This window comes from Acanthaster planci, linkage group LG01 (assembly GCF_054643075.1).
Source record: "Acanthaster planci isolate LZ-2023a linkage group LG01, COTS_SCS, whole genome shotgun sequence".
Lineage (NCBI taxonomy): Eukaryota > Metazoa > Echinodermata > Asteroidea > Valvatida > Acanthasteridae > Acanthaster > Acanthaster planci.
Window position 1 is genome coordinate 38,137,618 of NC_141777.1, and position 27,754 is coordinate 38,165,371.

The window sequence follows — 27,754 nt, forward strand, 5'->3', positions numbered from 1 at the left end:
TAATTGGTATAGCGTTAGTACTATATGGGAAACCCGTCCAATTGACGGGTTTTGAGCTTCAGGAAATGCGGAAGTGTATGCGGAAGTACGGAAGTGTATAAGGGCCACTTGCAAATTTTTTTTCCAGTACTATCTCGCCGCGCTGAGATAGTAACTTTACAATTTTTTAAAATTTTTTGCAAGCGGCCTTTATACGCCTCCGCTCTTCCGTACGCTTCCGTATTTTAATCATCAAACTTCCGCGTCATCGCAAGATCTTCTGAAAGTCTTCACTGTGTGCTGTGATGATAAACTTTCAAAGTATTCGGTTTCAACAGCTAACGTTTTGAATATTATAAATACAAAGTTGATATGAAGACAAGTTGGAATTCGAAAAATTGCCGAAGCTCGCTGACAGTTCACCACCACATCACTGTCAATCTTGCACTGGTGATGTTACTCACTGACACCGGCAGATAAGGGATACTGACTGGTGTCACGGCTTTTCCGCGGTCTCACGACACTGAGCCCACTATTTCCTATGGTGACTATGAGAACCAGAATGACGTATATAGAGTCCCATCTTTGCACTTTTTTATTGCTTTGAACCAAATAAGCGCATGTACTTTTTTTATTTTTGAGGAAAGAAGGGGTAGGAAAATAGAACCCCCAACGCGACTAAGAGAGGGCTCAATATTCCTAGCAACAGTGGTTCCTTTGGTAGGGACTGGACTTCGCTCGTTCACAAACGACAACTTTGAAATGCGTGCGTTACAGTCGCGTAACTACCAATAAAAATCATACACTCCCCACCAACATGGCTCTTCTTCAACTGATGGAGGGTGCTTCCGCTCAAGGCAGATTCTGGGCTGATTAAAAAAGCAAGGGGACGTATGGCCTATTTAATTAAATGATTTTTAATTGGGAAAATTAAAACGTAATCAGCGACTGGATGTAGGCTACGCGCAGGCGCGCTAGTGTAGTACCGATACTCCCCACTTCGCCCCCCCTTCCTTCCATCTGCGTCGTACATTCTTGATACGAGATGACTGATTGTTTCGCAACTAGCAACACTAAAATGATTTCCAACTTCATTCGGCAAAGATGAGTGACCAGAGACCACTGACAGAAAAACTCTAAACATTGCGGGCTATAGTCAATGCTCCATTTGGGGAATGATTTGTCCATTCATTTTAACAGTGTTTGGGGGAAAGAGAAGTCCCATACACAATATGAGACACACAGTCGACTCAGCGTGAGGTTAGCGCATTATGCATGGCAATAATACCCCCCCCCAAAAAAAGTCTCTCAAAATGAAAGCTCTCGCAGTTTTTAGCAAACCCGCATAGGGCTGATTTATATGAAACTATGTACATAACTGGTGGCTAACTGGTTAACAGTGAGGAGTTATGAAAGTAAGGAAGTGGTACAGGGCTAGTAAAAAATACCACCTTTCTGTCGTTTCCCCCCCCCCAAAAAAAAAACGGGGAGGGGGTCAGGGGCATCCCTCCCCCATCAAAGGGGGCCGCCTTACCTGAACGTTCAACAGGGGTTTTATGGAGCAGCAAGGCAGGTTCGAAGTCTTCAATACTGGCGACGTTGTTTTTTTTTTTTTGTTTTTTTTTTTTTTACTTGCACGTATTTTCGCATTTTGGCCTTCTTTTCAACAATTCTGCCGGAATTTTATGTGCAATTTAAAGTTCTAGCTTCCCCTGCGTTAATTTTCAGGTTTTCCTTTCTTTCCGGTCCTTTCGATGGGGCTGTTTTAAGGGGGAGTGCGACCGACCGTACGGCACGTAGAAACGGCCTTGTGTACAGGGCGCCCCCTTCGGTGAATCGCTGCACTGTCATGTCCAGATAGAGGCCGTGCGCTGAAACAACGCGCCGCGTAGACATGATAGAAGGATGTCTTGGTACCGTGAGACAAACTTGCAGGGCCGTTATGCGTAACGGATGCCACAGTACAGATATGAAACAAATGCCTATATTGATTGCATACCGAGCAAGGGAAACACGTCGTAGACCTGCAAAATGTCTGCATACAACTTTTTGCAAAAGCGGATGTACATAAATGGAACATGTACCTGCAACATAGAGGTACATGTACGTGTACAGTTAAACCGCCATACAGGGTCTATAATAGGTCAAGATCAGTGTAGTTTGGGACTAAGATGCTAAATACTGACCTGATTAATTGCGGACGTACGGAAGCGTATAAGGGCCTCTACGAATTTTTTTTTTTCGATATACTGTCTCGCCGCGGCGAGTTACTATCTTGCCGCGGCGAGTAAGCTAAAACTACTTCAACTCGCTGCATATTAAGACTCAATCTGAATACCAGACTCAATGATTCCGACTACTCTTCTTATCAAGGGTCCTGTATCACCCATGTCCACGTGACCAACACTCCCGCAGATTTCCGGGAATAGTTGAACCCTTCTGAACTTACCCTGTCCATATTAAATTTAATTTAACGTCAACACTGTTTCTTTATTAAATGCTCCTCAAAACTGTAAAAACTGTTACAAGGATTAAAATTGGTAGCCAAATGAATGGGGAGAGGAAAAAGACCATTCGGATGGTATCGTTAATATTCGGGCATTTCCGGCCGCGTCTGAACTGTCCGTGGCATACCGGTCGGAGTACGCTATCCTATGGAATTCCGATATCTGCCGTCTCCCGTCGTGCGTCGCATTTTGCTTTTTGTTGTGTCCCAATGCTGCCATTTACCAGTTCCTAACATGCCTTTTTCCGTCGCCCGTCGTGCGTCGTCCGTCGCCCGTCGTGCATCGCCCATCAAATGGGTTGCATAGGACTGCAAAAGCATGGGTTTTACAAATGACAGTGTGATAATTCCATTCACTTCTGAGGATCTATGTCCAATAAGGCAAGTACAAATCCCACCTGCAATACTAGTCCCATAATTAATGCCAATAATGTTAGACTACCCATGTCCCTTGACAAGAAAATGTCGCCTTTCTGAGAATTAAACCAACTGTTTTTTGGGAAAAACATTTTCAGCAAAAATGTTCAGGCCAACTTATGCACAGTCTAATTCTAATTTGCATACTGTAAAAATGTGCCGACCTGTTTTCATCAAATTTTATAAAGAAATCTGCCAACCGATACAGATATTCCATTTTGTCCTGTCAATTTCACCTTGAAATACAGAAATACTAGACGTGCTGTGGATAACAAACTGTTTATTAAATGTATTGTTAGGGGGTAATTACCACTTGGTTTAAGTTTCAGAAAATGTGACGTGTTGGTTTTTGTGGGTGTGTATGCCATGGTGGATAGACCAATGAGAACAGGTTGTCCGGCATAACAAGTAACGTTACGGTTTAAAAGACTTCTATGAGCCTACCTGCAACTCAAGTCATGTCTAATTTGGAGTATTCAGGTAAACCCGCCCTCGAAATAATGTTGAATCAGTTCGTCTCTTATGAAAACTATTAAGGGAATCAAACATTGTAAATAGCTTATTATTTACATTCTGTTCTGTGGGATATCGTGCAGAGACAGACAGAAATATTACATAGGCTATAGACCTAAAGTCAGGCCGTTAACGAGTAAAGTTACGTCTATAGTAACTAAGTTAACTAAGATCAAGGGTGAAAGTTATAAATACCACTGCGCAATCGTGACAAAAAAACCCAAAAAACAACCAAAAAAACCACGGACGACGGGCGACGCACGACGGGCGACGGAAAATGGCATGTTTGGAACTGGTAAATGGTAGAATTGGAACACAAGAAAAAGCAAAATGCGACGCACGACGGGCGACGGCAGATATGGAATTCCATACTATCAACTACAAAGCAGAATTAGGGTAGAAAATTGGAACATGTTTTGTTAACTTGATTGCATTTTAATTTTAAATGCAATGTGTTTTAAGCGGATGTCATTTTCAAAAAGATCGTATTTTAGAAGTTAAGCCTATATTTTTCATAAGGACCCTTTTTCTTAAGGATCTCATTTCTTTTTTAAGATTCCGAATCGAGTGAATTGTTAATAAAGAGTGAATGCGTATTTTTATACGCAACGTAATCTGTAGGATTGAAATAATTTTTAAAGTTCAAAATTCTTTAATAAATAGAACAAAAATTTACAATGTAAACATTTTTATCGAAATTTATACATTTGTTTTTACAGCGTAACAGCTTATGTATTCTACGGAAATCTTACTTTATCCGAATTAAGAAATCATCCGAATTGAGAAATTATCTGATCTGAAAGAGCAACCGAATTGAGAAAGCATCCGAAGCCGCGTATTAAAAGTATTCCATCTTGTAGACGGTATTCTGCAAAAGCCTCAGAGTGCTTCAAGTATATTTTTTGAAAAAGTGAAGCATATTTTTCCAAGATTGTTTTAACAAAGTTTTCACAAGTTGCTTTTATTCGTGGCTGCTTATTAATTTGGATTTATGTTAATTTGGATGCTCTCTCATTTAGGATGGCATGAGATTTTGTGTAAAATACGTGCACCGATTAGCTGCTTTACGCTGAAAAAGTGTTCCCATTTCCAAAATATGTTCAGTCTATTCTGTGCAAAATCTGGAAAAAGTTGGGACTTTATAACTTCGTTTCGGTCTTTTTTTGGACTAATAACATTCGCTTAAAACACGTTCAATTAAAGAAATGCTTTCCATTTCTCAAAACATGTTCCAATATTTTCGACCCTAGTTCTGCTTCGTAACTGGGGAGTACTCCGACCGATATAACCCGGACAGTTCACAAAATTCTTGGTGCAGACGCGGCCGGAAATACCCGAATATTACCGATACAATCCGAATGGTCTTTATCTTCTCCCTTTACTCGTTTGGCTACCAATTTTATTTATTTTAATCTTTGTAACAATTTTTACAATTTTGAGGAGCATTTTGTGAAAAAGTGTTGACGTTAAACTGAATTTAATACGGACAAGGTAAGTTCGGAATAGTTCGACTATTCCCGGAAGTCTGGGGAGTGTTGGTCACGTGGACGTTGGGTGATACAGGCATATGCAGCAAGGTATGAGACGGAGAGAACCCCCCTTTTGTGTTGGTCATTGTCTCGCAGGAATCTGGGGAATTCTTTTCAGACATCTTGGGGGGTGTGTTAAGTAACAATAGTCTGGAATGTGTATAGGGATTGGACATGTTGGGGGGGGGGTACCCCTCGGACTCATTTCCTGCTGGGTATAATACAGGGCTCTTGATCAGAATAAATGGGTCTGGTATCTATCAAAAACACAAAAATGGCTCCAGACCCCGCGCCGTGAGGGCATTTTACCATTATTGTTTTAACTCATGCATGTCCCCCCCCCATCTGTAAATCTACCATTTCAAAATTCACACCAATACAAGATTCAATCTTTCCACATTTTAATTATGTGCATGGTTCCATTTACTCATAATTTATCTATATTTATAAATATGATTAAACAATTTACACATTTTATATGATTATTACCCAGGACTGCCAATGTTATGTATAAAAAACCTTTTTATGTTTTGAATCATATCATGGTAACAAAAATACCCAAATGCTGATAAAGGACATATTAGGCCCAAACCTACTGATGATCATCTCACACAGGCTATCAACACTACACAACGAAAAAGTTGTATCTAGAAGTAATTTGCTTCTATTGGGAAAACAATTTGGAAATCATCTCAAAAGCACAAGAAATTGCTTAACATACATTCACTGCAAAATACAACGTGGGTTCAATATCAAACAGCACCATGACATTGGGCACCATTCCAAAACTTGTTTCAATCAAACATAAAATTGGTGATGAAAAGCGCTTTCAAGTAGTACGCTGCTTTTTCTACTTTGGTGACCAAAATTTCAAGGTCTCACAGATGTGGTACAAAGCCCAGGTGTAGTTTGTTAACTAACAGAGGCTTTGCATGGTTGCCATCTTGCAGGGCAGTTCTAGTTTCACAGGGAAACATCCCTTGGGCATGCCCTTTTGAATAAAAGAACTGCCCTGTAAGATGGCTACCACACAAAGCCTCCATAGCCTAGGATGTTTACAACATACTATTGCAAGCATTAAGAATGTGCACGATGTGCATTTTTATGAAGCAGCCACCGTGAACAATGGCACATCTTCCAAACAGTCTTAATGCCACATACACAAACTTTTACTACGACAACTTCAGATCTAGCGAGTAAAAGCACCTGTCACTTTTGCAGTTGGAGAAACGCTTTCACTCGGTTAACTTGAAACAAGTTACTATTATCTGCTGGGTGAAGTGACATTGGTTTAAAATAAATCTTAAATTGTGCAATTTACCCTCTACTGACAAATTTCATGAAATATTTTCCACATTCCATAAAATATTTTCAATCAAAATTAGGCACAACTTTAATACAAAGGTAAATAGACACTACTACTGTACATGTAATTTACTTTTGAATAGTTTCATTTATTAGAAAATAAAGGTTAGTCCATGCTTCATTCAAAAACAAGCCAAACTAAATAAATCTTGATGTATCTTTATTGGACTTTATACAGTGAAGTAGCTTATTAAACTTTGAAATGAAATTTTGTGGCTTTTAATGCACAACACCTTGACAATTTTGTGTGATTAAATTACTAACATCATGATTGGAAAGTGTGCACAAGAGAGACTTCTACATCTAAATCTTTGTTCAATGGAAAATTTAACTTCACATTTTACCTACTTCACTCACTCAATAAGCTCAGCTGCCGACTACCAAACAGCAAACGTAGCTAAAGCAATAAATCATATAGATGATATATACATGTATGCTGCTTAGTGAAATTTTGTTGGAGAGGGATTGAAACAAGATGCTGACAAAACTGTTGTGGTTATAACAGAAATCCATCACGTGTAAGCTTCGTCGGATAGATATATAGTAACTACTAGTAATTAACTATAAATGAACAAATCATTCCATATGTATCATTTTTGTTCTCCGAGTGGTGATCTGCACTCTGAGTTTTAAAGCAAAACAATCAACCTTTCATGCCATTTAAAGAAATCTGCATTCAGAAACCCTTTCACAATAGACCAATCCATCAAGTCCCACTCCACTGTTTTTTGACCAATCAGAGCTGTGGTTTACAATGTATGTCCGACGTGTGCACTAAAGTCCGACATGCATGCATGCTCATGGGATGTGTGTGGCCGGATCCTGTAGTGTGGCACTGGAGAAGAGCAAGTGAACAGTGGGCGGGGCTTACTGGATCGGTCCATTTAGACAGTGTTTGTTTACAATTTAATACACAATACCTCCCTAAATGTTTCTCTTAATGCCTACTCATTAACCTACCCCAACCCCCCAAAATTACTTAGCACAATCCATTTTGTGGCAGGCGGTACCAAGATTTTCACCTGGATTTTTTTCACTGGAAGGTGGATGTCAGTCTTGAAGTTTCCTTGGTTCAAGCAAATACTAAATGCACTATGTACAGTTTGCCGAAAAACTGTTTAAAAATTTGGAAAAGCAACTCCTACTGTTGACTACCTACAAAAATAAGATAACGATGGAGGGCACAAGCATCCACACACTGAGTTCAGTGAGACAATTTCATCAAGTTTCCTTGGTTAAAAAAAAATAATAAAAGCAGTAATTTGAAAGGGTATTCACCACTCGAATATAATTCCTGTGAAAAAAATAGATTATCGTGATGTTAATTGCAAACTTTTCTTTTTAACTTCTGTATTCTGGAAAATATTAAATTTCTGATTCCAACAGACATACTGGGTAGTTTTGTACTCTTTTGTTACAAAAATTAAACATTTAATCATGTACAGTATAAGGTCTGATAGTGAGTTTACTAATTCACACACGGTCAGAAATAAATAATTTCCTTTTTTTGGTCCACTAACATTTATCACACCGTCACAATTCAGAAATATTAGTGATAAAAAAACTGACATTTGACAAAAATTGTCCTACATGTATTTAAGCCTTGTTTAACATGAAATTTGTTGTTTCCTCATTCATCACGGATATTTTTCTCTCCAAAAAAGAAGTTTGTTGCTTCCTAATGACAGAGCAATATGTCGTTTCATGGGTTTTTCAAGTGCAAAAGGATGTTACGTGAAATTGGGTTACATTTTTCTGTTTGTTGTTGCATTGTTTACTTCCTTCCTTTTTTACTGTTTATACTGACTGTATTTTGGGAGAAGTTTGATAACAAAAGTGTGTCAGATTTCAAGCCAAAACAACTTTTCGGTGGGGGGGGGGGAAATCATGAGTAGTGTTCAGAGACAATGCTTGTGCAAACTTTGTACATGCGTTTCTGAAACAAGCCAGCCAAAAATGTTGTTTTCACACTGGTATGAGGTCACTGCACGGGCTGACATGTACGGAAGCCTGAGCAACAAAGGTCAGCAAAAATCTATGTCACATTGACATAAAACTTGAAGGATATACTTCTAATTAATGTGCATTTCAAAATATTTGGTGACTGGATATTGGTCAGCTGAATCTTGGCCTTCCGTCCGAGTTGTGAGAAGGTCCAGACAGGCTTTTTTGGAAAATGAAACCTCAACCAACACGTCTATTTTCTCTTTGTCATCATAAGTATTTTTAACTACAGTCCTGCTATTTTAGAAGAATCCTGATTATGCTGGGAGTAGGGCAATTGGTTGTTTTTTTTAACATTATTACGAGTCCCACCAGTTTAAGGTGAACATGACTCAAAACATACATCTTTTCATCACAAGGGCTGTTCTTTTGTATATAAACTGCAGAGTAAACAAACTCTGATTGAGTCATAATCAAGAAGCAATGATTCAACAGTTCAACTGTACTATCTGAACAGACACCTGGCAAAGCCTGATTATAGCAAAACTTGTTAAGATCCCGTACAAACGTGATTTTTGTCTTTTTTACCTACAGTTTCTAACTTTCCTACTGATTTTTTCCATGGTCTTTGGACCCTCTCACCAGGACATCTCCGTTTTCTTTTCTGTGTACCGGGGACTGTTTTCCGAGTAGAACTGGGAGTACCAGCGGCGATGTTTGGCAATCAGTGAATCCTCCTTGACCAGAACAGGCTTGGATAGATAGGTCTTGTGGTTCCAAACCATCATGTCACGTTCCACCTGAAAATGAAAAAGGCCCACCCTCAATACATTTTAAGAAAATCCACATCCGTGTTTCTCTTTTTCATATTACAATGTTCTTTCTTTTTCTGAGGAAGGTATCGCCCTTCCGCACGGCGCTGTTCAGGAGGCATAACACACGTGTATGCATCTCTTTCTGATGCACAGCAAGTGATAATCTGCAGATGCTATGGATAGCTTTTCACGTATGACATCACAAGTCCAAACAAACTGAGGAACCTTTCCTATGCCCGTCTGCCTATGAAGCCTCCCTAACATGCGAGCCTCTACTTCTGCATCTGAGGCTGCATCCGAATTTCTTGTCTAGAGCTAGGTCTAGGTCTTCGCTCCATTAGAAATGTGTGGAGACGTGCAGACAATAGACCTAGCCGTAGCTCTGGAAGCCCGTTTTGGACACGGCCTGAAACGCCTCAGCACTGACAGCATCTCTACAGAATCATCTCCATTCCTCTAATAACCAACTCAGTCATCTAAAAAGACAGGGTCATTTGAAAACAAAACACCTACTGTCAAAAGAGCTTGAATATGCTTAGTGCATGCAAGCTGTTGCAGGGCCATGCTGACAGGGACGATCTCACCCAGGTATAACGATATTCTCGAATTCCCTACAATTTTGTGCATGCACTGTTGGAATACTAATCTGGCTCACTACAGGAGTTAAGAACAGGTGAGCAGCAGCCCTGAAGTTTGAGCTAGAAAGTGCCAATACCTGTAGGCACTCGGCAAAGAGAACCAGCTTGGCAGCAAATCGAGGGAAGGACTTGCTCCAACAGCAGTGCGTCAGCTTCTGCTTGAGGGGCTCGACAGGGGTGATGGTATGGATAAGAATGGCATCTCCAAACAGCCAGTGATGGATGACCAGATGAACGATGCCTGGGCCAACCTGGAAATCCAAAAGATGACAGGGGCATGGTATGAGTTGAATTGATCAGTTCTACACGTACACGTAATTGTGCATGGAAAGCTCAAAAATGGTAAGTTCCACTTCAGGATTACATGTAACAATCTGCTGTACCAAAGAAACAGTGTTGTAGTGTTCTCCATGAAAAGTCCTTCCACACAGCCACTTTAGATGTTAGTTACACGATGAACAAATAAATGACAAATGCTGTCACAGTTCATTTGAGTAACTTGTGACTTGACTGAGGATTGCACAAAAATGTCAAGCACATAAATGCGTTCACGTCAAGGTGAGCAGTGTGATCACTGAATGGTAGTCTACTTTCAAGTACATGAACTTGAGAAAAGACCAGTATGCGACAGACTGTATTCACGTGTCAGCCATCTTGAATTGAAAGTGAGGTTAACTTTTCCTTTAGAGGACCATAGAGTACAAAATAACACCAACAAAATAAAAGTTCAGAACAAATTCAAGCTAGTTTCCATACAGAATAATTTAGAATTTGTGATAAATTATACCTAAATGTTTTATGCCGAATTAAAAAAATGAAAGTGAGGCTAACAACTGAAAACAGTCTGGCATCACCCCCACTTAACAAATTACATTGAATATGATCGATTCAGGGAACATGATCAAAAATGGCTTCCCTTTGAATGATGTCTGTTTGATTCCTTGCTGGCCACAGTGATCACCAGTCATTAAGCTCTGAAATCTGAATAACTCCCTGACCAACAGACAAGCAAAAATGCACATGTGCCTCAAGTGAAGAATGCACTATTTGAGTGCTGTGCCACAGTGGTAACTGGCGTCTCCTTGGACTGAGTTACAATAGCTGATGAGCTGATTCGTGTTCACACTGTGCACCACTCAGTGTTTGGTCAAAAGATAAATCGTTCCCCTTGCCAAATTATTCAGCGTTAGGCCTTGGAAAATCAGTTGTTAAAGGCATTTGTACTTGAAGGCTGTGAACAGCGCAAGGGTCTCTCGCTGGTGCATATCCCTCTTGCAGATTAACCCTAACGGCCCAAAACCTGCCATACTCCAACAGCAGGTTTTGTGAGGTTTTGGCAGGTTTGGTACCGTACCTGAGGAACTTGTTGAATTTTGTGAGGCTTGGGATGAAAGGCCCAGGGAGATGGTGTTGGATTCTATGTGAGTTGGGACACACAGGGTCCATTGTGTGCAGTGTCTGGCTTGCTGTACCAATTGTTGGACTATGCTTGATTTTGTCAGGTTTGGTACTGTTCAGTGCAAGTCATCCTATACTGCATAGACCCATCCATACCATATCACTCAAACTCCAACGGGCTCATTCTGTTGGAGTTTATCAGGTTTGGTACACTAACCTGCATGTACAAGTACATAGACAAGTACATGAACCTGTTGGATTTGTGAGGTTCAGTGTGCTTTCTAGTGCAGGAGCCTAGGGCATTAGGGTTAGAATTGTTGCCGTGATTACCCTGACTAAGAGGCCAAAGGTTTTTTTTTGAATAACCACTCCCAAAACCTTACTTGAAATATACCTCTCCGTTGAGTGAAGATATTGTCAAGTTCAAACAGAAGCAAAAATCAATGGATTTTGTTACCTGTACGGCTTCGGCTGTTACACTGAGAAGAGGTAGCGGGATGCCAAAGACGGTACATTTGTGCTTCAGGGACAGCGTGCCGGTGTGTTTGTTCTCCTCATCAATCTCCCAGGTGCCTTGCCACTCATGCTTAGCAAATGACCAGAACCTTGGCCAAAAATTGCAGTTGAGGAATCAATGAATGCAATGCATGTATGGCTAGCTCATTAACACCGCATTACTCTCTCTGCGGATTTATCTCTGAATTTAGAATCACTGGGGTATTTCAATGGAAACACCCCCATCTTAGGGTTCATATCATAGCAATATCTTTTTTTTTAAATTCATTCATGCCAACATTGACATCAATGACAATAGTTAAGATATCATGGACATTATAATAAATAATAATTTAAATGTAAATGTAAATATACATTTGACATGTGATGTGAACAGAGAATAAACGAGCAACTATTGACGAGGAAAAAAAAGTGTGACATTACTGTCGGTTAAACATACCGTAGTTGACAATGATAACATCAGAATTGCCAACATTGGGGTCACAACCTACGATCAAGATGAGCCCTTTTTTATCATATATATATGTACATGCACTATACAAGCTTCAGAATAACAAATTCAAAGGCGATTCTGAAAGGCCACACAAATCAGATTATATCAGTTCAGTTTAGTTTATTTCTACAGCATTTAAACAAATAAATGTAGATATTACGGTTCAAAATTATTTTAACAAAGAAGTGAAAACTGAGTGAAAATGGCACGCAGAGCTACGGTACCCTCCTGGGTTTAATAGCAAGGGCTAGACATGTAAATAACATGTACTCAGGGAATAATTTTCAGCAAAAACTTGCACAGCAAATCTGCTATACAAAATACGTGTTTGCATAGACTTGTACAGCAATTTTTTTTCAGTTATAATTCCAGTTATTCCACGTCAAAAACCACGATGAATCCACACAGAGTCTGGTCTGCATTGAGTGATCGAGTTGAGACTAACGTAACGTTAACAACAGCACAACTAGACAGTGCACGTACGAGGATAATAGAGAGTTTATGATTCCACAATGTGCAATCACGATGCAGCCGAACGGACATAAATTCTTTAGTACGCATGCTCAGTTGCTGTGGTCAGCGTATTGTCCTCAATGTGACGATTTTTAAAAATTTTTTACATCGTTGTTTGGCCTTCGCAACCGCGTAGTTGTTGTGCGACGTGAAATCTTAAACTCCCTCGTTGGTTGACTAGTTGTGCATTGTTACTGCACGACAGGCAATGAATCAAAACAATTTTCACAGTCCAGTTCAAAGGTCACCGTAGTACTCCTTGCCACTAGCGCGTTATGTGCTATGACTAGTGTGAAAGCCGAGACTGATTAACAGCTGAAGGCTCATTCATGTAAGTATTCTTTCCTGCACAAATTGTGCTATGAAGAAACATGATTTTCCTTTTAATTTATTTGTTGGTCTTTTAATGTTTGATACCAGTTGGAAAATGGCACAATTAATTGCTACACTGGTCTAAGCTGAGTTTGGAGTAAGCATCCCGGCCGGGCGCACGCGCGTGAGAAAGAAACAGGATGTCACAAGGCGTCATCGTGATTGGATAGCCATGTCAGGCCAAGAGTATGTCATGCAAGCGCACATTCTCATCGGAGGTCGCTCCATGTCTGCCACTCGCATTATGAATAATGCAGTGATTGGGCAGTAAGCATTTAATTCCGTCAGTGGCCAATTTTGTACTAATGAGAGTTTACGCTGTGTTTTTGTTGTGTTATCGGCATTTCATAGCTAGCTTAGTAGTTCAAATTACAGGGCCAGTGATCACAGAGAGTGCCACTCTCTCGTACTGAATGAAGTTACCCGTAAACATGTAAGTTTCTGGTTGCATTGCAGCAACTACAATTTTTTCATTAAAAAGTACGTAGCAAATGGCTGAAAATGCATCACGAATTGCATTGCCATACCGTGAAAATTATTCCCTGTGTAATATTAGGGACAAAAATCAAACTGGTTCGAATCACACCAAAGATTCCATTAAAAAGTACATCAGCGTGGAAAGTCAAAACTGCTGACAGTAAAATAGAGTTGAAAATAGAATATTTGACTTACAAGTTGTAAATAACACGGAGATCTCTGCCTAAGAACATGATAGGACTGTGTAGATGGCCCAGGTGGGCAATATCTGCTCCATTCTCTGGTACTTCCTGAAAGTAGCATAACACAAACAAGTGTCATGAAATGTCCGGGCACAAAATGCTGTTATGAAATAACTGTACAGCCTTCATACTTCTGGTCCTTACTTCATCACGTCTTTTATTTTAATGGATAGGGGGAAAAGACTGATCCACTGACAGAAACGTGACCAGCAACAAAACAGCCTCTGGACCAGCCAATCAATTCAACAACCAATCAACAGGCACCTGAAACAATCTTTAAGATAAAGCATGAGGGTTTCACAAATTAGAAATTCAGCAAACAACCATGCAGTGACATAAATGAAATTTCTGCAAAACAGTGCCTTGTTTGCAGGCTGGTTTAGGAAACCTTCTTGGAATGTTAAGGAATACGGCTCTCACATGCACCGTACCTCTACATGGGCATTGATAAAGTGCTCGGTGATTCCGTGGTATTTCATCTTGCCGCTGGTGATCTCTTCCACCTCCAGAGGGAACCAGGTAGGCTCCGCCCCTTCGGCATGGTGCCAGACATAGATCTCTCCGTTCCTCTCAAGGCAGGGCCAGGATCGAATCTTGGCAAAGTCGGGAACTGTAAAAATGAGTCAAACTACTTTTTTTCTTTTAAAGAGACAACAAAATATTACAATTCCGATTTGTTAATCAGAGTATAAGAACGGCCCAATTTGAGAGTACAAGTACCTTTAAGTACATGCACAATTCAGTAAAACTTATTTTTAGCACTTGTAAAATTTTTATGCACCGGAAATTCTAAGTGACAGTTGTGAGAGGGGAAGTAGTGACATACTGACAGGAAAGGAGTAGGTTTTCTCAACTTAAGGCCTTTAATGTAATGCAGTGGTGATGGGATTCTGTGTAGTAAAAAAACAAAAAACAAACAGGATTGTTTGTTAATTAGGGACTGATGACACTGAGAGTGGACTAATTTCACAATAGGGTGTTATAAGACACTGATGCACTGCGGTGCTTCGAGACTTGAGTGATGTTTTGAAAATACCGTGCTCAGAAAATGCATTATGACCAATCATTGGTCTAATTAAGGGTGACATCACAAACTGATTAGCATGGTTAAGCACCTCATCATGCCTCTGAATCTTTCTTTATAGCACTTTATTGTGGAAAGTAGGTCATTTGCATACCAAGCACGTTTCCACCTTGTCTGTAAATGCAAAATACCAGCATATCGCAATATCATAAAATACCAGCAATACAGCATATCACTTTCTACCAGCAGTTTGTGCACCATTCGTCCGTGTACATATGGCCTTACACGTATATTCAGTGGCAGATTACAACAGGCAGTCTCAGACCTTCATGTATGCTTGACCACTACTACACATTGGTCCAGAAGTTGGATTTATACGGGTTTCTTTGATAAGCAGTCTAAAGTGTGGATGTGGTATGTTGCCGGTTACAGCGATAAGCCAACACCCAGGCCAGTGAAAATGCCAAAGTACACTTGTACATGTAGGCTGTATGCTGGTGTGAATTTTGGACTTCTGTCAAATCATGGGCCAGCCTCACCGGTAATGTTTACATTACCGGGTTCATACATTATCGATTACCAGCTACATGTACCTACATACATGTGCACACAAAGTTGCTGAGAAAATACACGTATCTCATACCCCTGGACAGGATGAAGCCCCCTTCGGTTATCACATGCAGCTAATAAGCCTGTAACTTAATGACGGTACGCTTTGGCAGTGAAACGGGACACTCTCCATTGAACCCCCATACAGAAGCCCACATGTAAACAAAGCATGGTTTCATCATGTTTCCTGGTCTATTTCAGTGCCCATAAAAACACTCAGTGACAAAAGGAGGCCATGCTCTTGTGAGTTCTCACCTTTCTCAGCGTAGGGAATCTTGACGCACTTGCCATCGTCCCCACGAAAGGTCCAGCCATGGAATGGACACTCCAGGCAGTCCCCTCTGATTTGACCTCCGACCCCTAGATTGGCGCCCAAATGAGGGCAGTATGCGTCGACGATGAAGACTTGGCCACTCTCACCGCGATATACCACAAGTTCGTGGCCTGCATGGTGGCAAAAAGTGATTAGCTGCAGTTACGTGTCAAATAAATCAGTGGAAAAACTCCCACTAGCATGACTGACGGCCAGACCTGAAACAGCAATTCAAATTGAAAGTCAACTCTGTTTCCAATAATCTTTGGTCAAAACATGTCTGTCCAGTGGGGAATTTCACTGAGACCCTTTGCGTCGGGAAGCGGCTAGAAACGCCGTAAAAATTGAGATCCTCAACCCGCTTTTCAGCTATTATTCTCGGCCCACACTCGAGCGAACACGGTGAAAGAAGGCAGACCCTGGCTCTTGTATATGGTAATTGGTCTTTGTGAGTAGCCCAGAAATGAAAAGACCGATTTTGCATCATAATCATCAGCTCAACAATAGTCCCCACTTTGAAAAGAGGCAATGGAAATGTGAAAGGGTGAGTGGAGCTGTATGCCACCGAAGAATCAGCCTTTTCACCTTTTCACAGTGTAATTCAAAGCGTGCAGAGCACGCAGGGCCACAAACCGAGATTTTGCAGTTTGGCAGGTGGCCTTTGTGGCCAAGCGAGGCTGGAATTCTTGGAGTCGGCTTTCGGAAAGAAATTCCCGTCATCAAGGGGTTAAGATGCAACACCTTTGAAAGCCCCTTGGTGCATTATTTGATCAAACAACTTTTACATCTTAAATGAAAGTGTTTCCAAGAATATGGCACACTGGCCGAAATAAAACTTTGAAGCCTCTCCACACATTCTCAGTTGTCAATGAAATTTATGCACTGGTGACACGTCAATCTGAGAAATTCATCAAACCAGATTTTAAAACAGTATACGTAAAACTGTGTATTAAAATACAGGTACCCAATTTGTTGTCAGCATTAGTTACTTTTTGATAATTTCTACCCTTCCACTGAGAGTGTGCCAAACCAACCAGCACATGTGCAGTACATGTACATGCTTAGTGCACATTTTTGTTTCTATAAATACATGTATGTACAAGAACTGACAAATCCTTGCAGTAGGGTACTTAAGTAAGGCAACTAAAATTGCCAAAAATAACCCCAAAATTACTCATCAGATAAAATCTACATACATGTATTCATCTGACTTTTTAGGACAATTTCCTGCTTTTAAATGACTAATACGTGTCCTTGTATGGTCACTGCAAGCCAAACATAGAAGTATCCATATGGAATTCCTTCCAATGCAATAATCCGCGTACTTACTGTATGCACGTACAGTATGTACATATAGTAGCATGTTAGCGGTATTTGGGGAGAAGTAGTGTACCGTATTATATAGGCATTGAAAACAGCAACCCTTTAGAAATGGTTGTATTACCGCATTTTGGAAGGGATCTTTCTCCAATTTAACATTTGGACAATTGCTATAAATGAAACATATGTTTTCCCTCCTTAAATATGCCACTGATGTACCGTACATGTACTTTCCTTTCAACATGTTCAAAACCAGTAACAATTGTATTACATTCAACAAAACACATGTATCAAGACACCAGGACAAGGAAATCAGTACATCCATTTTTATTATTTATAACCCATACCTGTGACAGGTGCAACACAGGGCAATAACTCCAAACTGAAACCAACTGTACCATACTTTACACTTCCTTTTCCTGATGAACAACCTTTTTGCCTGTGATCCCATGTCCCAATAACCCCTAATACCTCATAGCCTAAGTCTCTACTGCTAACAATCAAGAACTGCTACCGGTATAGAATTGAAATGTACTTCTGACGTATGCATTCAGGGGTCCAGTCGTTCTGGCCACTCCATCGGAAAAAGCTATGGTATAGGCCTTGACCGCCTTGGCCCGCATCTCTTTGGCAAGGCGGTGGGTTGGGGTTGAAGATTAGAATTTGAAAACAATAAAACGCTGATCGATATTGTACATAATATGGAGGTTTTCAGTTCTCATGCATTTTTACACATACATGTACATGTAAAGTACTTGCATAGTGTTATGAAATGCTGCACCTGCCCTGTTAAATAATAAAAACAATATAAACTGCACTGCATATTTACTCTCTGATAAAAGGTCAGATAAAGAGGATTAAAGAAATAATGTTAAAATTACCTCTACAGCAGTCTACCACAAAATGCCACATATATAAGGGATTAAACTGATTAAGACTTAACTTTTTAAATATACATGTACATCTGCAGTACATGTAGTTGACTCAATACTGTGCATGCCTTTATAACAGAACTGACATGTACATGTACGTCGTGGACATAATTACAGATGCATACATGTAAATCTTGTACGTGCACATTTCACTCTATTAGAAAATGTCAATGCATTTTTTAAAATATAATCTGTTCAATTATAATCTATTTTGAAAATGTTGTGTAAAATGTACATATGTACATGTATCAAACATGGCAGACCTGAGTGTACAATGAAACATACCGGTATGCCCGGGATTGTTTCATGGCCTCAGACTGTTGAAAAACTGAACAGTAAACAAAATAAGCTGAAAATAACAAGCTCATGGCTTTTGGTTAAGGTACAAGTACACGGATACCTACCAATACATGTACGTGTTAATCAAAAGTATGGGGCAGGGCAGCCATCTGGGAGTTTCACAAAATTATGAGTAGCAACCACACCGAACCGATGAAAACAACTGTAACGAGTGCATGCATACGTACTGATCAAAGAAAAGGTGGGGCACCTGATCCTCAGACTGGCTGGTGCGTGCACATGTCATCACCGGCGCGGTATCTGCCATTTTGCGAGAATCCAAGACGTGCCAGATGTCCATGCTTGCCCTAGGCAAAGGCATTCAAGCGTACCTTGTCCGTGGATGCGTGTGCATTTTTTGAATCTGTGTCTCTCCCTTAGCAGTTTCACATACGTTAGAATCAATGTTAAGAGACTTTAAAGGCACGTGTGTTCCTGCACACATCTGAATGCTGACTGTCAAAAATCATGTGACTGATTTCATTCTCTATGTTGTAAATCAATCAATAAAAATCATAAAAGATAGCCCATTCAGCACTGACATACATGTACATACCTGGTACATGTAGATGTACATGTACATAGATGACATCATTTAATGGTTTTGGTTTTACCATGGTGTCATTACTGAGTAACTATTCCGTCTCAGTCAAACACAAAAGGAAAAGTTAATCATTCTTAGCCCCGGAAATAAACGATAGTGACTAGGCATGGACTGTACACATACACGTACGCCACTCCTTGTGAAAGGGTTCAACACTCTCAGTGCAAGGGGTTCAGGGATTCAGTTTCACCATGTTACACAGCATCACAACTCAACACTTGAATATCAGCTTTCAATGAAATCACGTCATGGTCAACGTTTAACCAAGCCTGGTCAATGTTTCACAACGTCGGTCATATATATACCAGTACCACACACCTAGCGGAGGGTAAATTTTCTGAATGTACATGCACGGTAGGCCCGCTGATCAATTCACTGTCCCTTTCCTAGTCAAATACATGTAATTCATTTTTTAGTATCCACAAGTTTTCATGCAAGATTTAATAAACAAGACAGTAGAGAAAGCAACTCATCTTGTGGAATACTGCCACACCCTTGACCCTTCTCAAGTTCTACATCTTATGTTGGCATTCATCTCACAGTTTTTGCTAAACCAAGCATCCAAATAATTAATCTACTTGCAGGCCAAGACTTACATGTACCACACGTGTATGTAATACAACATAAAACATCCAACAAACTGAACTACATGTAAGAAAAGAAACTTACATGTAACTCCAAGTATGATACAGTGTATGTGCATTAAGTACTACCTGTGGTCTACATGCACTTGAGCCCGGACATACATGTACACTGTACACCGGTACTTTTATTTATTCCATGTATGACCTTTGCCCTTAAAGAAAAAACTTACCTAAAATGCACGTACGCACCTTTGCACAGGAAAAGCTTTAAATACAACCTCTATTGCACTTTTAAAACTTTGTCATGCACTCAGCACATGTTGAACCATCTATCAGTACAAATACATGTACAATGAAAGCTTTATGTGAAATTATGTCGGTCACAGAATTAATTTTCCACATGTATGCATGGTGTGCTACACCATCAGTGGCTTTATTCTTCTAATATGGATGACTCCAAATTTCTTCAATAAGAGTACAATCCCCTCATTTAAACATTCACGCACTCATGTTGCACATGAACAGCACATACATGTACATGCATGGCCAGAGTTCCTCTACAGCACATGCATGTACATGTACATGCATGGCCAGAGTTCCTCCACAGCAGGTACATGTACATGTATGGCCAGAGTTCCTCCACAGCACATACATGTACATGCATGGCCAGAGTTCCTCTACAGCACATGCATGTACATGTACATGCATGGCCAGAGTTCCTCCACAGCAGGTACATGTACATGTATGGCCAGAGTTCCCCCACAGCAGGTACATGTACATGTACATGCATGGCCAGAGTTCCTCCACAGCAGGTACATGTACATGTATGGCCAGAGTTCCTCCACAGCACATGCATGTACATGTACATGCATGGCCAGAGTTCCTCCACAGCAGGTACATGTACATGTATGGCCAGAGTTCCTCCACAGCACATGCATGTACATGTACATGCATGGCCAGAGTTCCTCCACAGCAGGTACATGTACATGTATGGCCAGAGTTCCTCCACAGCAGGTACATGTACATGTATGGCCAGAGTTCCCCCACAGCAGGTACATGTACATGTACATGCATGGCCAGAGTTCCTCCACAGCAGGTACATGTACATGTGTTGGTGCTATTATCTGCTATAGTGAAAAGTTGTTTGAATTGTTAATTTTCAGTCAGCCATAACTACATCGAGCATTTGAACTTTTGTGAACTTTTAATGAGTTGAATAAATGTGGATTCCCCTCTTTTGACATCATTGTAATTTAAATCTGTCTACCGGTAGTTTACACACCAGGCCCCAAATAGTAATTGTTTGCTTGACAATTGTGTGGTAATTCTTTCAAGTTCAAAGTGATCTGTGGCCCATTTGGACAAGGGTGAAATTGCCACGAAATGCCTTCCTTTTTTGCGCCTGGAGCAGAATACACAATTCTGTTGAAATAATTACAATGTTTAAAACTCCTTGATTTAGTCAAGTAACATGTATGCTGCTTCCAATACTACTTGCACATACATGTATTCTGCTTTTTCCTGAAAATGGGAATCTGCATTAACGTTGGTAAATATGAAGCAAAACAACCTTCAGATGTGCAGCACAGACAGATCTTTCAAGATACGCCCACATCCCCGGTATGCGAGTACATAGTCTACTGAAAACATGACATGTAGTAAAAGTACAGAATTTAATGCATAACAAAACAGACATGTAGTACAATGTACATCTGAAATGTGAGTATCCACTTTCATCAGGATGCCAAACTGAGTGATACATCAAAACAAAAAGCTCAATTTGCTCTTTCCAATACATACATACATGTATGAAAACTCAAACGGTGCTTCTGGCGACTTATGACTCATTTTTACAGAGTGGGTCACAAATGTTCCCTAGCTTTATGTACTTTATGTAATTCCCCGCTCTACAAATATCTGCATTTCTTTCAAGGCAGGGCTGGAGGAACCCCACTGGGACTTATTGGTACGACCATCCAACCTCTTATTCAACCAGTCTAAACTTATATATAACGGTTTTCCCGTACCTAACGTATATTAATAAGCACTGTATGCTCAGTGCTTGTCCGAGAGCTTGCGAAAAAAACCTCACAAGCTTACTCGGGTGGGACTCGAACCCACGACCTCCTGCTTACTAGTGCAGATGTCTTAACCACTCGACCACCGAGCTTGCTGGGGTCGGCTGGCCGGTCCGAGTCAAATACATCTTGAAAATAGTTCGCGGTACCCGCTGCTTCATTTGACTCGGACCGGCCAGCCGACCCCAGCAAGCTCGGTGGTCGAGTGGTTAAGACATCTGCACTAGTAAGCAGGAGGTCGTGGGTTCGAGTCCCACCCGAGTAAGCTTGTGAGGTTTTTTTTTCGCAAGCTCTCGGACAAGCACTGAGCATACAGTGCTTATTAATATACGTTGGGTACGGGAAAACCGTTATATATAATTAACATCTTCCCAACGCAAAAATACATCTTGAAAACAGTCTAAACTTGGAAGCATGAGTACGGTACATTGCACTGCCAGGAGGGGGATGGGTAAAGTTCACCGGGGGGGGAGGGAGACAAAGCACTCATCAGCAGCAAACTGACAAACTACTTAATAATCTTTTTTTTTTATTTCTCTTTTTCTATCCCTTCTTTCTTCTTTCCTGGTAAGTAAACTATGCCTGAAATTTTAAGTACAGCTTGATTTGAAAAAAAAAGGACTGAAAATTGCAATTTTGGAGGGCAGGGAAATAGTCATAATGACCTGCAGATTGCAACTCACACCATCAGTACTGATACATGTAGCAGTGTGCCCCAACACTTTCCTATATGGGTGCTCAAGTCAGGTTCATAATCATATGGTATAAGGGCCCGATTGTTTCAGAAGGATCTGGATCTGTGATCCTAACGCTAGTTTATTTCATCCATAAGGCTGGTTCTGGTGTCAGTGGATCAACGTCTCACTGTCTGATCACGACACGGATCTGCACAAATCAAATTTAACTAGGCCCTTTGTTCACTGCTGTCTGTCGGCCTATTTAAAAAAGGTACAATCGATGCATATGAAACAAATACACATATAACTTTACACACTAGGCCCTAGTTAGAAAAATAACCCCAGACTTTTTAGGCCTATGCCTACCAAAAATAAAGAATAACGGGCACCCCTTTTTAACATGTCTAATGTGTAAAACCTGGAAAATTATGATGCCTGGATAAAAACCCCTTTCTGCATTGAAACCAAAAACATTTACCGCTTACCAAGCGCACATATAGAACGGGGTTCTTTCTGAACCTGAAATGACCGGAACAACGCAAACCATCCATTCGGGTAGACAGGTGGAATATCCCCCATCCGTCGACGACGCCGGATCTCATTCGCAACATCCATCTTGCTCTTTCCCCCTCGATCGTCCAAAATGTAACCAACATCCCCCTCAGTTCTCGTCCAGTTGAGGGGGACGAAAAATAACTGGTAGAGATACACGAAAACATAGACTGAGATCACGCTCACCACCAGGGACAACAGGAAGTGTGGGCTGAGCAACGCATCGATTGCCTCGGCAAGCTGGCCGGCGGGGCCTGCTGCTACCGTGCCATTGGACTCCAGTCTATTGTGAGTGAACAACGGTTTTACGCCATCTCTGAGGGTTGTCAGCGCCGAGGATCGAAAGAAAATGACTGCCAAAATGACAGGCAGTAAAAGGTTCAAAAGAACGGCGTTAAAGCTAGGCATTTTCTCGGTAGACAAGATGACTTTCAGGAAGAACAGGCGCACACTTCTCCTTTGCCCACCGCGTACTGATGATCTGGTGTCCACTCGACCGGCACACGCTGTGCAGCGCTGCTAGCCCAGCGTCGGGCAGGTGCCTTGACGCCTGTCACGTGATCTAATGTTAGGCAACCAGACGGCTTGGATAACTGCAGCTGTAGATAACTTGAAGGACTGCATCGAAAAAAATGATGTAGGCCTGTACATTGAACATAAAGATATTTGACCATGGATGCATTGACCATGGAGGTAGTCATGCATTGACAGAGACTACGTGTACGCGCACAAGAATCGACCAGATAAATGTTCTGTATGTACTGTACATGTGCTTATAGGCCTCACAGGAGGGGGCGGACCTCAGGTGCTTGGAAGGGTTGGGACAGTAAAAGCGTACGGATGGGGAGACCTTGTGGGCTATATGGGCCATCATAAGCAAACAACCCAAATTTCTCATTTTCTGCTGATAGAAATTTGGGTTTTACTTTGACGACTCATGCTGCACCCCAAAAGTGGACAACTAGACACTGCGAAGGAATGCTAGACAACTAGACACAAGGATAGGAAGGAATGCTGTGCCAAGTTCGGCAATTGACGTTGCAAAAGTAACGCAATGCACCCAAACCCAGACAAAAGAAATATTGTGAACAATTCCTTGAAGACTTGCCTTAAGTTGCGAAGTGGCCCAGCTCAGTGACTCTTACAATCCTTCGGTTTAGAAGTTAACCTTCCGACTGCCTCACTGTACCAGCAGCGTACACGGTGTAATTATTGTCCCACAACATAAACGAAAACACAAATTCAAACGAAAAAGATGCTATATGGATCAAATGCGACTCTGCCTCTACGCCAATATGTGTAGAAAAACTAACAAAAATAGTCATGGTCAAGAATTTATCTGTGATCTCATAATTCCTGAGGATTTGTGTCACTGTCGAGCAATTTGAGCAAGGAGCAGGATAACTTTGCGAAATATGGTTTTTTTAATGCACCTTTATAATTAGTTGAAGTGCGCCCTCTCTCGCCATGTATCACAGTGTCTAGCTCTGTGGGAATGCAGCGCTGCTTTGTATAATTTGTAAGTTGCGGTGTTGCGTTTGTAGGAGTTATATAACCATTGGATATTTAGGGTTCCACTGTTAGGGTGGGGCAGATTATTTGGCTCATTTCTCTATATAAAATGCAGTGCGTTGCCTTGCCTTGCCTTGCTTTGCTTTGCTGCCTTTCGTCTTGCGAGATGCACTTCTCTACGTCACGTTAGTGCCTTCATTGCACACAGCATTGCATTAGTGTGGGATACACATCTACATGTGAAGTTCACACATTGATATTGATAGTGCTCCTAACGTATGTTGTGAGCTAGCCTAGTCCGGGTGTAGTCCCGATATTGTGTATTTTATGCCTAAAATGCAAATGAATCCAGTATATGCATATAACTGTACATGTACTTCTAATATATATGATGCTGGGTCACTTATACAAATTTATTTTCATTTTAATTTACAGATGGTTCCATCATCATATTGACTGTCGTTTATTTTTGTGGGTGTTTTGGGGGTTTCTTAAGGTTTTTTGCTTAACCCTCCTATGCAAATGTCATCTGGTACAATATTTTGAGCGGTCATTTTTGCCTGTCAAGTGTCTGGTCTAAACCTTCAGTGTTTAACCACCCATTTGTTTGATTTTTATAGTGCCTTCCCACTGGTAACCTTTCTGTTTGATAAATCTTGGCCAGTCAGGTGGTTAGGGTTGGGTAGTTTGTGCATGGTGGCCAACCAACAAAAATATATGCCAGGTTGGGCCAAATTGGATTTGACCGTCCTTTGACTGCACCAACATTAAAGGGGGTTAACGTAACTTGGATTAATCTGAATTAATAATTGAATGTACATGTAATTGTTCTAATTTTCAATATTAATTAAATCAGCGGTCGATTTTCGTAAATTGGCGTGTGTTTTTTTTTTTTTAATTTCTTTACTCTGCATCCCTGTTTCCTTAATATTTTGGGTTATCCACCACCCCTCTCTTCGGTAAAATTTAACCACTCGGTAACATATATGAGAATGATGACATAGGGACGGTTCGTCATGCATGTTTTATAAGGCGAAGTAAGTGCAAGAGCGAACCGCGTCACAACGAATATTCCGTAGTCATGAAATTCACGATGCATTAGCTCTCACGTGAAAAATGTGCCGGCCTACAATCTGAAATGAAAGAAGTATGGTGTTCCATATGTGCCATCCGGTCGCATTTTTCAGCCGGCGTCGCATTTTTTAACCGGCGTCACATTTTTTCGACGGGCGTCGCATTTTTCAACCGGCGTCGCATTTTTTGACGGGCGTCACATATCTCAACCGGTGTCGCACTTTTCAACAGGCGTCGCCTTTCATTGTGAATAAGCCATTAATCATCAATGGTCAACCTTGGTCTAGCCGGACCTGACGTTGTTGATTTGGATGCTTAAGGTATGCGTACATCTTTTCAATGATTATGGAAACGGCTAAATTAGCATGTATGCGTCGATTAACTGTATTAACAGGCCTCCCTTAATGAACCCAATTATTCGTGGAAGTTCACCTCGCTGAAAGCATATTGTTGTTGTAGCAACGTATACATTTCTATTCAGGTCGGAGGCTCCAGCATGTAGGCTACAGGCTGTGTTATACCAGGCAAGATATGGGACAGAGGGGTACCCCCCTTACCTGTCCAATCCCTAAACACACTCCAGACTATTGTTACCTAACACATCCCCCCTAGAACTCTGTAAAGAATTCCTGAGATTCCGATCAAACAATGACCAACACAAAGGCGGGGGTTCTCTCCGTCAAATATCTTGCTTCAAATGGGCTGTGTGGAGGTCAAAGTTACAATTTATCATGGAAAAATGCGACGCCGGTCGAAAAATGTGACGCCGGTCGAAAAGTGTGACCAGATGGCACATATGGAACACCATAAAGAGGGGCTTTGCCAGGTTCAAGGTTTGTTCTAACCAAGTGACGAATCCAGTAAAACCGGTCATCTCATTAATCAAAATGTACCATACAACTCGCATTAGGACAGCTCTAGCCTGCCTTAAATTTGGTAAAATTAATACATCATGACTTAGGTAAAGAAGTTTGCTGAAGCACCATGCAAGGATATCTTTTTGAGTTAAAGCGACGTGGTTCTGAAAAGAACCGGAGGGTACTGAGATTCACACTTCCTCAAAAGAGATATGTCTTCCTATGGTGCTATATTTGCGGTAAACCTCGTAACGTAACCTCTTAACGAAATGATCCGATAGAAATGCATAGCCCATGAGAATGGCATTCGTAAAAGAGCTTTTGTCAATTGCCCAAAAATTGACAGTTTTCTTGTCTTTTTTTCAAAATGTATTTGACTCGGACCGGCCAGCCGATCTCGGCAAGCTCGGTGGTCGAGTGGTTAAGACATCTGCACTAGTAAGCAGGAGGTCGTGGGTTCGAGTCCCACCCGAGTAAGCTTGTGAGGTTTTTTCGCAAGCTCTCGGACAAGCACTGAGCATACAGTGCTTATTAATATAAGCATCTGCACTAGTAAGCAGGAGGTTGTGGGTTCGAGTCCCACCCAAGTAAGCTTGTAATGTTTTTTCGCAAGCTCTCGGACAAGCACTGAGCATACAGTGCTTATTAATATACGTTGGGTAAGGGCAAACCGTTATATATAATTTCTTGTCTTTGCTTCTCCTCCACCTGCCACCTTCACCAAGTCATGACTTGTTTGAAGTTGATCATTCTGTGAACTAACACCCAACACAAAGCACTTTTGTCTGAGCAAGTAATTAAATCTGACAGCATGTCATTCTTCATCGACATTTAGTATTTCAACTGTTTCCTTAAGAGTTAACTTCCCCCGTCTGCTACTTCTCCTGCCTTTCCGTTGTACAATACAGAGGACACCGCGGGTGCTGCAATTCAATGGGGTGGGGGGCAGTAGTCCCGTTTGTCATGGTAGTTTGGGAACATAGGGATGCAGCATACCTTGAAAGTTGCTAGTTGTTGGGGCGCCGCATAGGTCATCAACGTTAAGTCCAAATTCTGCTACAGCAGAAAATTGAGTGTTTTGAAAAAACTTGACGTAAATTCTAAAACCTTAAAATCTGCAGCAGAAAATGATAAATTTGGGTTGTCCACTTTTGGCGCTCCACGTGGGGGGTGATATAGTCATGAATATGCCGACGAATAATGAACTGTGTACATGCTTCTGCTCAAATGCACAAATTGGTGTATTTGCAAGGAACTAGCTAGGTGCATCTGACCATGGTCTGACAACATCAGAAACCCGTGGCATTAGCAACACGTGTTAGAGAAATTTGTGATCGCAAGAACAGGTCATGGTATTTGTGACTGGCAGATTCACTCACAGAACCTCAGGTAATATTAAACGAGTTTGCCACCAAACACGCTTCGCAACCAATGCCGAAAACCAAGTCTTCCTATCGTTCCACACAGGTAGTTGCAGTCATGTTAACATCAGTAATACAAACCAAAGGAACAGACAGACATGATCAATTCCATGCAGCCTGACGGTACCGCACACAGGCTCA

The 27,754-nt window shown here is 41.1% G+C and overlaps 1 protein-coding gene across 1 annotated transcript; it reads right to left on the reverse strand.

The window, feature by feature from the left end:
* Nucleotides 1-5,328: 5,328 nt before the first annotated feature.
* Nucleotides 5,329-23,251, reverse strand: LOC110980559 (cholesterol 7-desaturase nvd-like). The gene is made up of 7 exons (XM_022237369.2): nt 22,683-23,251; nt 15,606-15,794; nt 14,149-14,327; nt 13,671-13,765; nt 11,562-11,709; nt 9,784-9,957; nt 5,329-9,053 (listed from the first exon to the last, which is right to left on the reverse strand). Exons 1-7 carry the CDS (start codon nt 23,155-23,157, stop codon nt 8,892-8,894), a joined length of 1,422 nt encoding a protein of 473 aa, XP_022093061.2. The 5' UTR covers nt 23,158-23,251; the 3' UTR covers nt 5,329-8,891.
* Between the last annotated feature and the right edge of the window lie 4,503 nt (nt 23,252-27,754).